Here is a 16,261-nt window from a genome sequence, read left to right on the forward strand (position 1 = left end):
TTTATAGAGACAAAGATAAATAAAATCACTTTTCCACAAGACAACCCTCAAATATGTTTTAAATAACTTTTTTCCCTAAGAATTTATATGTCTTAATAATTATTTTTAATACACGATGCTTTTCAACATGCTCATTTCCCTTTGTTGGGTATCTCATTTACCTTTTATGCTCTGAAATGGAGGAAACTGCTAACACAGTTGAAAGAGTTAAATACAAGAACTTGAATTTTAAAATTTCCGTCTTTTCTCCCTTTTCTAATGCAAGCATCATCTTATAACATGGGCATCACCACAATCTCTCTGGTTGTTCAGAATGCACTTAATGGAAACATCAAAACAAGGTCTCAGAATAAAGAGGCTGAAGGAGTAAAGAACTGAGATCAGGATGGAGGACAAGGGTAGAGACAGAGATTAAGGGAAAACTGAATGTCCAGTATACTTTGAGTGCAAAGATAAAAAGTAACGTTTCTTTCCTAGAAGCCATTGTCAGGCATATGAAATGCTGAAAATGAGCAAGATGTCTAAAGATGGCTTTCTTAAAAGTTGGCTTTTTCCCCTTCAGAATTTTTCAGAGGAGACAGTAAAGATTTTAGTTACTTACAATTCAATCTAAAAAAAAAATAATAACTCCATGACATGCATAGACCATGAGAAGTCCTAAATTTATATGGATTACATTTCAATTTTCTCTTTTCATTTCCATCTACAAAACCCTCCGAGGAGCTTCACCTGCAAGAACACAGCATCATCTCTGCAGCATTCTATAGTCCCAGCTGTGATCTGGGCTCTTACCCTTCCCCACACTTTAAAGTCACATCTCTCCCCCTTTCTAATCTCATCCACTACCATACCCTCACAACATCTTATGTTTCAGTGTATTAGACAACTTATAATTTCTCAAACAATATCATTCATGCATCTATGTGTTTTGACTTTTTATTTTTCCCTAAAATGTTCTTTCTTGCCTGGTTTTTCTGCTTTGAAATGTCCAACTAATCTTTCAAGAGTCACTCTTGTCATGTCCACCAGGAAACTTCCCCAGCAATCCACAAGCGAAGCTGTTCCCTTATCATACCCTGCATTTGTTTGCTGACACGTGCATGGCTCCCACCTAATTTACTTTCAGCACCTAGCATAAGTTTTGACCAAAAGACGCTTAAAATTTTGTTGAAGGCATCAGATTAGTGACCATGAGTACTTAACCTCTTTTTACATCAGTTCCCATAAAATGATCATCAGTTGAAATGAAATAATCATTAACTGTATTCCAGATATTTTAAAAAGTCGTTATTCTATTATTCTAATGTAGAGGAACATTCAACTGTTACCTCTGGAAGACTGTTGAATTTAGCAAAGGCTCTCAAGCTATCTAGTGGGAATGGTAAATAACTGTTCTGAGCAATCAAGTCAGTATGTAAATACAAACACTCTATCATTGTCACATAAAGTGACATAAAAATTCACTGACCTCATAAGTTTGCCTGGATTCAGGTTAAAAAAGAGCATTTTTCTGCCCCGCATGATTTTTAGCTTCCAGATTCAAATGGATTCCTTTCGTTAAAAGTAACAGAAAATAGCTTCAGAAGGTTACGAGGGGACTGAAGTATCTCATGTAACCCGGCAGGGACGCCGCAAGGCCTCCGGGAAGGGCTGGGAAGCCTCAGGGACGGACACATGAGCCGTGTCCACTTCTCTCCCCTTCTCTGTGCTTCTGTCTCTGAAAATTGGCTTCCTCTGCTTCTTCGGCCAGAATGGTTGATATTTTATAGGTCTAGCCGAGTCGTTTTTAACTCTACATTTTAAAACCATTTGGAGAGTTGTGTTTTTTTGTTTTGTGTTGTTTTGTTTTTTTTTTAAATTCTGATGTCTTGGCAAGAGAGACTCAACACTAATTCGAAAATCTCTTCAAGAGATTGCACTATGCACCCAGGCCTAAAAATCATGTCTTTAGCTATAAGAATGCTCCTGCTAATTCTTATTCTCAAGTGAGGCATTCAAGTTTAGCCACTGTCATCTTAAATGTCTACCTTATTCAAGTAAACTGGGCAGAGACTCTAAAAATTGCTCATTTGGAGACCTTTATCTGCTTGTAAGGTGTCAATTCTGACAACCAAAGACACATGGTCCAAATCTCAAAGATCACTGTAAAAATAGGTCACTTAATTTAGTCTCAAAATGAACAAGATACTTGTCTATTTGCAAATAATACTTGTGCCAGGCCCAGTGATGTGTTTTGCACGTATTCTCTCTTTTTGATCATAATTCTTCAAGTCAGGCATTATTCTCCTATTGAACATGAGGGAAGGGAGGCTCAAAGAAAGTAAACAGCTTGTCTGGAGATCAGCAGCTAATAAATGACAGAGCAAGATCTGAATTCAGAGCTTTCACGCCCTACACTGTATCCAGTCGCCCTATTTACTTACATAAACATTATTTTTCTAAAGTATTAATGTCTTCAAAGTAGGAAACTGACCTAAAAATTATTCGTGGTGGTATGATTGAACACACACACACAACACATGTAAACACACACTAAAAAAAATCTACTATCAAAAATTAAAAGTATATGCCGTTCAGATATTAGTAAGATACTCAATCATAATGTCTTTCATTTGAGAATAGAAATAAAAACAATCTTAAACCATGATGATCTATTGCTTTATTATTACATTATTATTATTTATCATTGGTATTCTTTTTTTATACCTGGCTGGGTCATGGAACTATAGACAGAGAAGCTTGCATATAAAATGATTATGTTGTTGAGGAAAAGCAAATCATATCATAATTATGAATCCCAACTGTATTTTCCCCTAATTTGCTTTATTAGAACGAATTTTTTTTAAAAAGCCCTGTTAAAAGCAAGACTATTGACAGTGGTATATTTGATTGAAGAAGAGAACATAATGACCACTGTGTTGCATCCAGTTTAAAATCATTAAACAGCTTTCACTTCCTCGTTTTATTTATATTTCATTGTATAACTACAGTGTCCCTATCTTGCGCTACAGCTGCTCTGGAAGCATCCATTCTGAGATTATTTTAAGGCAAAGAATAAATAACACTGTGTAGCTACTTATAGCTAGATTAATTCATAGGTTGGATTAATGTATTAATTAACTCCAGCTCAGTTACTTTGCCCTTTGAAGAAATATCTATTGAAGGAAAAACCTTGCAAAGCAGAAATTAATTTGGATTAACTGCTCCTGTGATGGAAAGGCCTAGGTACAGTGATTGTAATTATAACATAAAATCAGATTTCATTTCTCCAGTTTGACAAACCATTATTTGTAATAAATTTTTTAGAAAAAGATATGAGGCGTAGAAAAGTTTCTAAAAAATAATGATCCCATTTTATTCACTTCTTTAAAGGACTATATTCACATTGCTTTTAATAAGACATTTGTAACCTAAGCATAGATTAAGCCTACAAAATCAAATGATATTAACTCAAATTCGTGTGGTCTTTCCTCCATCTAAACTCTCCCTCTGCCCCCAAGTACCAGCTCTCAAGCAATTTAAGGTAGTATCATGCAAACATTCCTCTTCTCTTCAACAAAGAAAATCTCTTCCTTCCCCAGTTTTCCCCATTTGCTTTATGACACCACCATTCATCCAGCTTAAGCCAAAAATCTGTGAATCATCCTTGATATCTCTTCTCTCTCATTCCCCATTTCTCTTCTACTTGCAAATCTAATGACAGTCTCTCCAAAGTATATGAAGCCATGCTCTACTATCCAATCTCACAGCCACAATTACATCTTACTGGGACTATTTCTTACTGATTTCCCCATTTCCCTTGCCTCCTACTGGGATCCACTCTTTACTTTGCACCAGCACAGCCTTTTAAAGACACAGATTTGATTGTTTAAGACTTTTCATTGGTTTTCTCAATGCACTTTGTTAATACTCTTTATTATAGCCCACAAGAGCTTTCATGATCTGGCCCTGTGCCCTCATCCACACTTACCCTATGCCACGCTCTCTGTGACCACACGTGTCAGTTACACGTGACGCCACCAAACTCTACCTTCCCCTCGGCGTCAGCTCTTACTATTCTACCTGGCATTCTGTTTGCTTAATTCTTCTGTTTTCACGTAAAACTTTACTCCTACTGCCAAGTTTCAGCTTTTTTAGCAACTGCTATGGACTGAATTGTGTTCCCCCCAGATTCATGTGTTGAGGCCCTAACCCCCAAAGTGATGGCATTTGGAGAATGGACTTCGGGGGGTTACTAGTTTTAGATGAGGCCATGGAGGTGAGGCCCTCATGACGAGATTAGCGCCCTTACAGGAAGAAACACCAAAGAGCTAGCTCACTTGGGCTCCCCCGTGCCCCCATCTCTCTCTCCACCAAGTGAGCACACAGTGAGAAGGCGGCCGTCTCTACAAGCCAGGAGAGCTCTCACCAGAACCCAATCATGCTGCCACCCTGATCTCAGACTCGCAGCCTCCAGAACTGTGAGAAAACAAATTTCTGGTGTTTAAGGCACCCAATTTCTGGTGTTTTGTTATGGCAGCCAGAGCAGACTAAGACAGCAACCTAACGCGGAACCACCAATGAGCCAAGTGAACTCGTAAAATGTGCTTCCTGAATCTCTTGTATCCCATGACCTAAAATGTTCCCTCAGCATTTTCAAATTTTCAACAATGTTTATAAAGTGCCTACTATATGGTAGGCATTGTGACAGGTGCTAGGAACACAGTAGGAAACAAAGTGCATTTTCTGGTTTCATAGATCTTACATTACAGAGGGATGAGGGGTGAGGGATGCAGACAATTAAAAGCATAGAGAGAGAGAGAGAGAGAGAGAGAGAGAGTGTGTGTGTGAGATACTGTGATTAATAATAAAAGTTATGTATTTGGTTTTGTCCTGTTTCTGGCACATTGCTCCTAAAACCCTTGGAATTCCCTCAATGACAAGAGCAATGAAAATGCCTTGCTATGTCCATGAGGTAACTTTTGAAAAGCACTGAAGGATGGGGGCTGGTTGCCAGGAGAACCAACCATGTGGTGGATTAGAACTTTCAGTCCTACCCTCTTGACTCCCTGACCTTAGTGGAGGGGAGACAGGCTGGTGGCTGAATCAATTACCAATGGCCAATGATTTAATCAATTATAGCTATGTAATGAGGCCACCATAAAAGTCCAAAAGGATAGGATTTGGAGAACGTCCAAGTTAGGAACACTTGGAGATCTGGGTGAGAGCCGAGGCCGGGGAAGGCATGGAGACTCCCTGCCATTTCCCCATATCTCGCCCTATGCCTTTCTCCCATCTGGCCCAACCTGAGTGATATTTTTTTTTTCCCCTGTTGCTTCATTCAGCTTTAATGGAGAGAATTTCAACATCTTGAGATGATGGGGAGGAAGGGTATTCCAACAGAAAGAGAGGTGAGTCTTTTCAGAAAGGGAATGGTAGTTCACCCAGGAGGTGCTTTGCATGACCTGATTTGTTATGCGCAAAAGGAGAATGAAAGGAGGACGGCAGTAAATAAAGTGAGAGTTTTGAATCCAGAGTCATACAGAGGGCCTTAATCTACAGGCAACCTGGGAGCCAGCGACCACTTTGTCACAGCTGTGCTTGAAGATCACTAAACCCAGGGCAGTTACGTGTAAGGCAGGCAGGCAGGCAGGAGGGTGATGTAGAGGACGGGCATCAGTGAGAAAGGCATCGCATTCCCACCGTCCGGGGGATAATGATGGTAAGAACTCTGCCCAAGTGAAGGCAGCGAGGACGGAGAGTGGATGGATGCTAGAATTGACGCAGGGCGGAATCGACAGAACTTGGCAACTGAAGGGAGCAAGGGAAAGAAAGCGCGTGCATCAAACACAGACAACAATGTTTCCAAGCTGGAAGCTGAGGAGAACATTAACAAAAGAGGGTACACAGTCTGGAGTGCAAACGTGGGAGGGAGGAGGCCCAGTTATATTTAGGAATAGTCACTGTTTATACACCTACAGAACATTCCAGAAAAAAATGGCCTAGACCCTGTTGGAAGCTGGGTACTGATGACTTAAGCCAGAGAGGAGCGGGGCTGTGTCCAAGCAAACACACGTAGGGGACGGACTAGGGGAGTCTTACCGCGGAAGCGGGCCCAGGCGGGCGTGCAGGGGGCCAGAGGGCAGGGGGCCGGAGGGCCGGGGGCAGCGCCCCTGGGGTCACCCACCCGTGCCCACTCTTCACCGCCCGCTCTGCCGCCAGCTCTCCACACCCTCCGCGCGCCGGCGGCCGGAAGCGCGGCCACACGCTGTCCCAGAACTGCCTCCCCTCCGGCGCCGCCCAGTCAGGGGGCCTCGTTCCAGCCCTGCGTCCCCTCCCGCGCCGTCCTCGCGCGGAGCCAATGCGCACGGAGGGCCGCCCCGCCCTCGCCGGCCTCCGCCCCGCCCTCCGCCAGCTCCCCGCCGGCCACCAGCGCTGGAAGAACCGGGAGAAACGCACGCAGCCAGCCCGGGATACTGCCCTGAGTGATATCCTTTCACATAAACCAGGGATCTAGTAAGTAAAATGTTCCTCTGAGCTCTGGGAGCTGCTCTAGCAAAGTAACTGGACTCCAGGAGGGTTCACGGGAACCTCTGGCCAGGCTGCCAGATGTGCAGATAACAACCTGGATTTGCGGTTGGCACCCTGAGTTGGAGTGGGCGTTGGAACCTCCGGCTGGTCGGAAACACAGGTGATAACCCGCACGTGGTGGTGGGCATCTGAAGTGGGAGAAGGGAGGGACGTAGCAGTCTTGCGGGGCTGACCCCTTGCCTGTGCGATATGACACTACGTCCAGGTACACAGTATAAGAACAGAGTTAAAGTGTAGGGTACCCATCTGGTGCCCCGAGCATTGCTTGGTGTTGTACAGAACCACCACCCTTCCCTGCCACACACACATGTTGGAACTGGGTTCAGGGACTCAAAATACTATGTTTTGAAGTGGTTTGTCCTCAGAAACAGAATGCAGACTATGAGGGTTAGGGAATAGTATGGCTAAGGCCAAAGACGTTTTCCACTTGGTACCCACAGAGGCTTCTTTAATAAGGTAACATCTGAGCCAGAAGGAGGTGAGCAAAGAGTCACGCATGTATCAACAGAGTTTTGGTACCCCCTCTTATGACTCTGAAATGAATGGTCCAATATATCAATTAAGCTATAGCAGTAACATTGGTTTCTTCCACCTTCTACTAATTGTAATATTACCCATTAAGAGAACTGCACAAAGACTATGACACAGAACCTCTTTTTCATACAACCCTAAGGGTCGACTAAAAGGATAAAATAGTCATTTAACTTTAAGAAATGGCTTCTAAGTTAGCCAAGGATTCTCCCCACCCCAAATACTAAATAACATGTTGATAAATTTTCAAAAGTGTCAATCAAGGAGGTAACAGTTGCCATATTCACAGGCCCAGGGGCAAAGGTGGTGACACTGCTGACAAGATGTCAATGACTCGAGGAAGAAAAGCCTGGTGACCAGCACAGGGTGGTGCCTGACAGCAAATCCATGTGGCACAAAGGACTCAGTATGATCAAGGTAAGAGTGATGAAGGTAAATAAAAGAAGCTGACATTTAAGAAAGGTGACAGCAGCAATGTTAAATATTAAGACTTGAAATAAAAAGCTCACAATTGTAAGTCAGCAACCTACCAGGCAAGGCCTGCTTTTTTGCTAACCTATTAACCCCTGTATTTCCGGGAAGAGAAGGGAAGTTTCAGAAATGGCTAAGGCAGGGGTGAGACGCAGGGAGAAAACCAGGACAGTCGCTTGGAGGTCACTTCGCAGCCCTCGACAGGCCAGTTAGGCTGCTTTAGAACTCATTGTCTCATCTTGAAGGCAACTGTTGTGAAAGATGGTTGTGGGACTCAAACGACAAAAACCGTAACGCGCTGGTATGCTCATTTCCCCACTGCCGTTCCCGTACTGGCTGTGCCCCGCCACCTGTCTCAGCAGTTGAAAGTAGTATTTATCACCAATGAGCCAAGTCAATTTGTAAAATCTACTTCCTAAACCTCATGTGCACTGTAAGCTAAAACATTTCCTCAGCGCATTCAGTTTTCAACCGTAGTTATCAACTGCCTTCCCTATGGTAGGCATTTGTTGGCTGGCCACCTACTATGAGGTCGGAACTGTTCTAGGCATGGAAGATACCACACAGAACAAAACCGACAGAAAAATCACCGCGCTCCTCTGGGACGTTGGCTGGCATGGAGTCACTGTGCAATACATGCAAAGTGATCCAAAAATGAAATAAGATAATTCTGAGGGCTAGCTGTATAAATTACAGAAGTCCACGAGCACTGCTTTCATCCCCACTCTGGTGCTGAGTTCTCTGACCACTGGCAGGAACTTACCCGCGTGTTCTGCCTTCCACGTGCTCAGCTAAAGCTCAACCAAAGAGAACACGGTGAGGAAGAAGCCGGATGGTTACTGAAAAGAGCAGCAGGGCTGAGAATGGAAAAACTTGGGTGCAAGCGCCGGCATGGCCGGTCCATGGTTTCAACGTACCAAGAATGGCATTACCTTTCTCCTGTTCCTTCGGGTGGATGTTACTGCTGTCTTTATCGCTTTGAAGATCTTTAACTTGTGCATTTTAAAGCCCTTTCAGATAGTTCTATTATTCTGTTCTCCTAAGTGAACTCCCATTACTTGAATTTACTCTTTTAAAGTCTGTTCCTCAGATTCTGCCTTATATGTTAAGGGGTTGAATCAAACGATCTCCAAGTCCTTCTTGCCAGCTTCAATACAGGCTTTCTAATTTGTAAAATGGGAAAAATGGCTTCTCCAAAGGTAATTTAAGTATAACATGAATGTTAAGCCCCTAGAAAGACAACCAGCGTAGAGCGGGTATTCAGCAAACTGGATTCTTTATTTTCAACACACATTATTTGGGTTTCAGAACCATAAAATTATAACTTTGTCCTTTTTATGGATGAAAGTAGTGAGGTTCAAAATAACGCATCTGAAATTCTAAAAGGTTTTAAGTCTCGGAACTGGGACTTCCACCTCCGTGACTACACCGTGCTGCCTCGCCGCCGTTAGTGAGGTAACTGGAAGGCGGCATGCCGTTCCCAGAGGTCTGAAGGCAGCGCTAATGGGGAATTAAGTCAGGACCTGAACCCAGGCCTCTTGACTTTCAGGCTTCCATTAAATCACCCCTATCAGGATGTATTTCAGTCTGATCCTGTACTATTTATACAAGCCTTCACTAATTCATTGAGTTCAGAGAACAGAATCCTAGCTGAAATTTCTGAGTTACTCGACATTTGAATTTCTCCCAGCAAACTAAAGGTTTTCAGCGCTTTGTTCTACTGTGATAGCCATCAGCACCACACAGCTCCAAGCATCAAGGGCTTAGAGATTTGGCAAGGAATTCTCAACACCTATAGCCCACTTGGACTGAGTGACACTGCAGTGGCTAACTTCTGTGCAACACAAGCACACACTGAGATCAGGTTCTATATGGCATGGATCAGATTTTTCAGTTATTTTTTTTTTTTCTGCCCATTCTAATCTTCAGTTATCTGCCTGAAGTAGCAATCTACTGCTATATTGGTTAGGAAATATTCTGCTTTTATGGAGACAATTTCATTTTAAATTACTTTTCAGGTCAAACACTGCCATTTAATAAGGTTTGGAACCTTATACAAAGTCAATAAAAGGCATTAAAATTACTTATTAGTCATGGCATTTTCTTCCCCTATCACCAACTAGATAGTTTTGTTTTGATAGCTCCATTAGATACAGGCCCGTTCCTCATTTTTCCGTTGATTTCTTTTTACAACGTATAGATGTTATAAAAAATACACCTTCATACACAGAAATGTACACATTATTAAAACTTAATTTTTAATAGAAAATGTGTTGTCTCTGATACTTAATAATATTTTAAAATATTAACTAGGGGACACAACAAAAATTAACATGAACTTACTGCCGCAAAAGGCAAATTCTATAGACAGTTCTGGGGGTTTATTGTATGCTTATTTATAAGCACTTGAAATGGACTTCATTTTTCAGTAACTGTAAGCAAATTTCACTTTACTACTTCCCATCGAAAGGGATAAAAATGAGATCACGTGCACTTCTGATTCCCGTTCAGTCTGAAGGTCCAGTTTCCCGATGAGAAATGGCGCTGAAGTTATCTCAATACCGTGATCCTGACCAAGTGGAAAAACTTAGCATGGAAACAGCATTTAGCCATGATATACTTCAATATTATTTTTTGGAGGCTATTACTATCTCAAACTAAATCCATTATGATTTAAAACTGTCTTTTTATTGATATTCATTGTTTTTCAACCTGACAGTGGGCAGTGATTTATATCAATCTTCTCAACAAAGGAATTAAAGAGTTTGAAATATATCTTAAACTAGAGGACACTTTTTCAATAGGTCTCAAGATTTTAATACAGTTGTCATTTGAAAAGCTTTACCTCCTCTCAGCGGGAGAGGGGTTTAGAGAAGAAGCAGCCAGCTCTGTTGATAAGATTGTTTTTATCTGAAGCAGTGGAGGATTCAAAAATTAATATGACATATTGATGATGCCTTTTTTTAAAGGCATTTTTATTCTCTTAAGTGTGAGAACACTGCAGTTGGCTGTCAATCATTAAGCCACAAAATGAAGTCCTTTGCTTGGCTAGGAGATTTGCAACTATACCAATGCTGGTAAACTAACCACCAAATTATAGCCTTTTCTCCTGCCTCGCCCAGATTTCACAGGGGCTGCACACCCAAATAAATGCCTCTTGGCTACCCATTCATCTAACAGCTGGAAAGATGACACTTGACATTTGGAAACTTTCCTGTGAAGATTGCTGCAAGGCTTTCCCATTAGCTTCCTGGTGAGACTGTAAGGTCGAATAAGCTGCCTCAAAACCTGCAAAGGGGAACGGAAACACTCTAATGTGAAGCCTGCGCGATTTAAATTTCTAATTCTCAAATCGTAGTTCTTCAGATACTGTAGAAACCACTGGTACATTTCGGGGCAAAAGCATGCCTTTGAAGATGTGGAATTACAGTGATATTTTAGGCAATGCTGATGATAACAAGTGCTTTTTTATTTAAAGTTGGCACTGAAGGTCTTCTCAGCAACAGACACTTGGACACAGATAAGTTCTTCTAAGTTTGTTTTCTAAAATCACAGACTGCTGTATTTTTAGCAACCGTTCATCTCTGTCCAGAGCAGAAATTTTAAACACAAAGCACCATTACGACCATTCTTTGGATTTTATTTTCACATCATAACAAGTATTAGAGAGAGCTTTAAAATTGCAACATCCAAAAATGTAGGTTCATTTGGAAAAAAGTTAAGGCCCAACATAGAATAAAACTGTAAATATTTCATTATTAAAAAAAATGTTGCGATCTTACAAATCTTTCAAGTAGAAACACAGGCCCTTTCTCTCTTTAGAAAGAGACCTTTTAAAGAGATGCCCAAATCAAAAAGTTTTAATAACCTGGCTGTTCACTAAGGATATTAGAAAGACAAAATCTCTTACATAATCTCAAATCCTAAAAATGGCAGAGGAGGAAAGATTCCATTTATTGATATGAAGGCACATAATTCAATAGCTTCATAGCAATGATCCTTCTGCACTTTGCTCCATTTTGAATTGAGCCCATCTTCAAAGTGACCTTACAATTTTCAGCTCTTGCCCGTTAAGTCAGTATTTCTCATGTGAAAGACTGACAAGGATGAACAGTCCTCTCTAAATGTTCAGTCATATGTCCAAGTGTAGATAAAATTAATAATATGATTGAAAAGGAAAATGAAACATTTAAAAAAGATATGCAGAAAGGCACTGAAGAAACAGGAGACATGAATGACGTAACTTTCAATCTGGGACTAATCACCATCTGAGACTGAAATCACTTGTTACGAGTGAACTTAGTGATGATGAACTGGACTTCATTAGTAACAGTGACAGACAGGCATTCCTTACGGATGTTCGTCTCATGGCCCCAAATCACAAATTCACACAGACACAAGTCCAGCTTTCTCACAACATTCCATCAACAAATCCGCCAGTAGGAGTCCCAGCTCACAGAGAGAAGATGAAAGACTTAGCAAAGACTAGACGACTCCTTTCTCTTCAAACTAAAATCACAACCACCATTTTTGTAGCTGCTCACTCTACGGTGAGAATACGCCACGAATCTCTCTCCACCAAGCCCTGAAATCCCAAATCCGTTTCACCCAGCCTATTGAACTACTATCAGATGGTAATGACTTTCTGTCACTGCTGACCTGGGGCAGATCGGAACTAGTGACCCAGAGGTTAAAGGCTCTGTGTCTCATTACCAACCCCTTGAGATACCTAGTTCCCTCAGTAACCAGGGATTCTTTTGTGCCTCAATCAAACCAAAAGAAGATACACAAAAAACTTCAAGCAGTAGAAAAGCAGGTCATGAACGCAAGGAATTTATGATAGTTTTGAAGAACTTTACAAACATCTATTTCAAAATACACCTGCACACTGTATACAATTGAGTAGAAACACATCAGCTATGAGAGAGCTTCATTGTAACCTTCACTAGACTATCACACAGACTTCACTGGAGGTACGTAACACTGTAGAAAGCTAAACCTTAAAAGATACCTGTGTTCTGTGATCCTACAGGGTTAGGAAAGACATTTTAGATCCAGTATGACACCGAGAATATTTATGTGTGTATCTTGTATATATGTTTTAAGATAATTCTGCCCCAAGAATTAGTTTCAGGGGGGACTGACAAACTGGGAAGAAGAACATAAAGAAATAATCATAAATGAAATAATCATAACAGTATCAGACACTTAAACATGGATCCTTATGATAGGAATATAGCATATTCATTCAAGGGTAAAGATTTGAGGAAAAAGTGTCATTGGAGAACATGCATGCGGACAAACTCATGGATACTGAAGGAATGCTGAAACTAAACCAATAATAACATGAGCTTCCTGTTACTTTTGAAAGTTGACCTCAAATGCTGACTGCCAATAAACAGTATCTGTAACTGTTGAACTTCAACTATTTTGTAACTAAGTTCAGACACTTCTAAAGTCACTTGTAAACACAGTAACCAAAACTTTTTTTTTTTTTAATGTTTAATGACCCAATGTCTCCCTTATCCTTTGCAGTTTCTAATGAATTTTAGGTGTTATCCTCTTCATTTCTTGACTATTGTTAAAGAAGTTCTATATAAATTCTTCCCTTTATTTGAATTTCTATTCCTACCTGTTCATTCTATATTTATTTCTCCACTAATAACTCTTGTCTTTGGTCTTTCAATATTCATCTTTATATCACTACAACTGCTTTCATAGCAGCAATATGTAAATTTAGTTAAACCCTTCCAATACTAGTAATAAACATTGTGTTTTTTTTAATGTTTCATCTAAGAAATAGTGAAATTAAAATAGAATTCTGAGTCACCGAATAGTAAAGTGACTAAAGGATCACTTTAATGATATAATCAAACCAGTGGGCTTTAAGATGATAATTTCCTTATATTTAGATTGCTTTATCTGACAAAATGTCTCATGTTTATAAGATCATTTTCTGAGAATCACTATGACTGCTTTAGGGAAAACGAGCCTCTGATTTTGGATTAGACTTAAAAGAATCAAGCTTGTGTTCTGTCTCCAACTTCTCAGAGGAGGTCACAGCATGGTGAGATACCATGCAGTCTTGTTTCCCTCTACATTTTGTGACTAAATTTTTGTTTATACGTTAATACTAGAACAAAGTCAGTGCTGAATCTTTTGAATGGTTGTATTTTTGTAAATTAATAACATTTGGGATTAAGTCCTCTTCTTGGTAAAGTAGGACCTTAGGCACCGGACAGGCTCTCCTAACCACGTTAGCTGCACTAAACAGACTCACTGGACTAGCGTCTCCTCTCCTTTTCCTCTGAGGAACACTCAAAGGAAGGCCAAGGAGCACTGAATGTTTGAAATGGATGGGGTACCTCTGTGTTCCCCTGAACTTTCTACTCCACCCGTTGAGTTGTGTGCTTATTAAGCATCAGTTGTATGCTCCTTACCCCATTTCCTTTGGCTCTAAGTGTAAATAAAAGTTATATAAATCGATGAGCTATGCAAATGTGAAAAGAAAGGTTTGAGTCTGTGAAAACTAAGTTAAATGTTTTCAAAATATAATATAAAGGTGAGTTATTAAAAAAAAATACTGTCAAATTAGGTGTGGGTTAAACAATTGAAATGACTTCAGGGCAACCATTTAAAAATCCAGAAAATTGCTTAGCATGTTCCTTGAAAATGTTGCTCCACTGTAAAAAAAGAAAACGAGAAGTTGTAGAAAATACATTATAGGTAAGTTTAGACAAGAAACATGATCAAATGCCAATGGCTGGATACAAAAGTTTTTGGCCCTGCTTTTTTTGGTAAGAGGAATAAAAATGAGAAAGTATCTAAATGCTGTAAAATAAAATGATACACTTAACGTACGTGTGGATCCTTTTTATACTTTCCCACTTTAACTTTTTTGGATTAACTGACTAATTATTGATTATTGTTCATAGGATAACATTTTTGTACTCTCGTGTTCTTAAATAAATGTTCTGGATTTAACCAATTTATTGTTAACAGGTGTTCTGGATTTACCTATGTAATGACATGCCTCATTTTTTCCCCATCTAACGATTAGATTTAGGTCTTTCAGCATACTGACTGAGCTAACTGCCCCTCTGTTTTCTTTCTCCGGAATGTTCATATTCCTAGAACTTTTTTATCCACTTAATCGTTCAGGTTAAGGCCTATTTTTAACCAGAACTAAGTTATACACAGACTACAGCACAATCTTCCAATTTCAGTTTCAAACTACAGAGGAACTCTCAGGAGAAGTTCTATTGCATTATTATACTTTTACATTTTAACACATACTGTAGGAGAAGATACCGAGGACTTCTGCTAGCTGGCAAGAAGGATAAGGATCCAGAGTTGAAAAGGACTAGGGAAGTAGTTCGGTACAGGGGAACACAGTAGATGGACGTTTGAGTGTTCTAATCCTGGCTTCCTTACTAACAAGATACTGACCTCGAGTAGGTTTCCCATTTGAGCCTTTATTTTTACAAGCTGTGAAGTGAAGATAATGATGCCCATTTAGCACGGTCGTTTTAACCAAAAAAAAAAGCTCAATACAGGATACATGCTAAACAGTTAGTACCATTATTTCAGCCTTTGACAAGTAAAGAGAAAAGGCGTGTTCTGGGAGGATACAAACCCAGGACCACTTCTTTTGTGAGTCTTTGCTAACAATTCCCATCACCAGTGACTTCTGCTCCTTGACTACTTCAGCATTTACTGGTTGCAGTAAATTTAACTTTCCTTTATGTCGTATCATATATTTTTCTCTAACTGTTTCACATGGGTGAAATAACTGAATTCAAACATCATTATAAGCTCCTTTAGAGAAGAAAGGTTGATGGGTTAATGTGGTTAATGTCTCTTTTTTCCTAATACAGAACTTTTTATCTGTCCATCAGTCCTCACACATCCACACACACACAGCCACATACACACAGTCCTTAAGTACATAAATCCATTAGGAAGATATAAGTAAATTTTAAAATTTATAGAATTTGTTGTTGCTGTTTACCTGAAGTCATTCTTCCAGTCACATTCTCTTTCTCTGGGTACACTGTCAAAACGATCCTTGATATTCAGTGTTCTCATTTAGTGGAAGGAGAAAACTCAACTATGCCTGGACTCCATTACCATCATAACAGTATAAACAAGTTAAGGTGAAGGCATATTGCATCACTTATCAGTAGAACTAATGAAAGAAGAGTAAGTTTAATATTATAAAATAATGGCTTACAAGGAAGGAAATGTTGACAACTCAGAAAACGTTCCTCTCTGTATTAATTCCAGACCTGACACTATCACTTCTTTATTCAAACAATTCCTACCATATTCCTACCTCCTTACATACCCCACATTAAATTCCAAAACTGGGTAACCTCATCGTGTTCTGACCCAATATAATAACGGATCCCTTCTCCCATTTTTCCTATGTTCAGGGCCTCCACTAGCCCAGACTGCCTTTTGGTGAAATAAAAAGACGTTTTGGACAGGTGCAAGGTTTACGGAGGAAGCAGAAAGCATTTTTGAGAAAGTTCAAGGAAGGCACTCCTGCCTCTGACTAGACACAGCACAACCAAAGGTACCATTTGTTTGGTGAGTGGGGCTTGCTCTGAATTTCAGCCCGCTGGCACCCTTGTCTGGGCACCCCTTGTGCAGTGGGCAAGATACACAATCTTACCAGCAGCGTTCT

At 40.2% G+C, this 16,261-nt stretch overlaps 1 protein-coding gene across 3 annotated transcripts in view; it reads right to left on the minus strand.

Annotated features, from left to right (window-relative positions):
• The window catches only part of DPYD (dihydropyrimidine dehydrogenase), a 720,433-nt gene that overhangs the window by 354,213 nt on the left and 349,959 nt on the right, over nt 1–16,261 (minus strand). Inside the window, exon 13 of one of the 3 annotated variants that reach the window (XM_032487159.1) lies at nt 10,475–10,860. The exons of the other annotated variants lie outside the window; for them this stretch is intronic. Within the exon in view, the coding sequence (XP_032343050.1) occupies nt 10,636–10,860 (225 nt within the window). The 3' untranslated portion in view covers nt 10,475–10,635. Of the gene's footprint in view, nt 1–10,474; nt 10,861–16,261 lie in introns of those variants that run through there. 3 annotated transcript variants of the gene reach the window in all.

The sequence above is a fragment of the Camelus ferus genome, chromosome 9 (genome assembly GCF_009834535.1).
Source record: "Camelus ferus isolate YT-003-E chromosome 9, BCGSAC_Cfer_1.0, whole genome shotgun sequence".
Lineage (NCBI taxonomy): Eukaryota > Metazoa > Chordata > Mammalia > Artiodactyla > Camelidae > Camelus > Camelus ferus.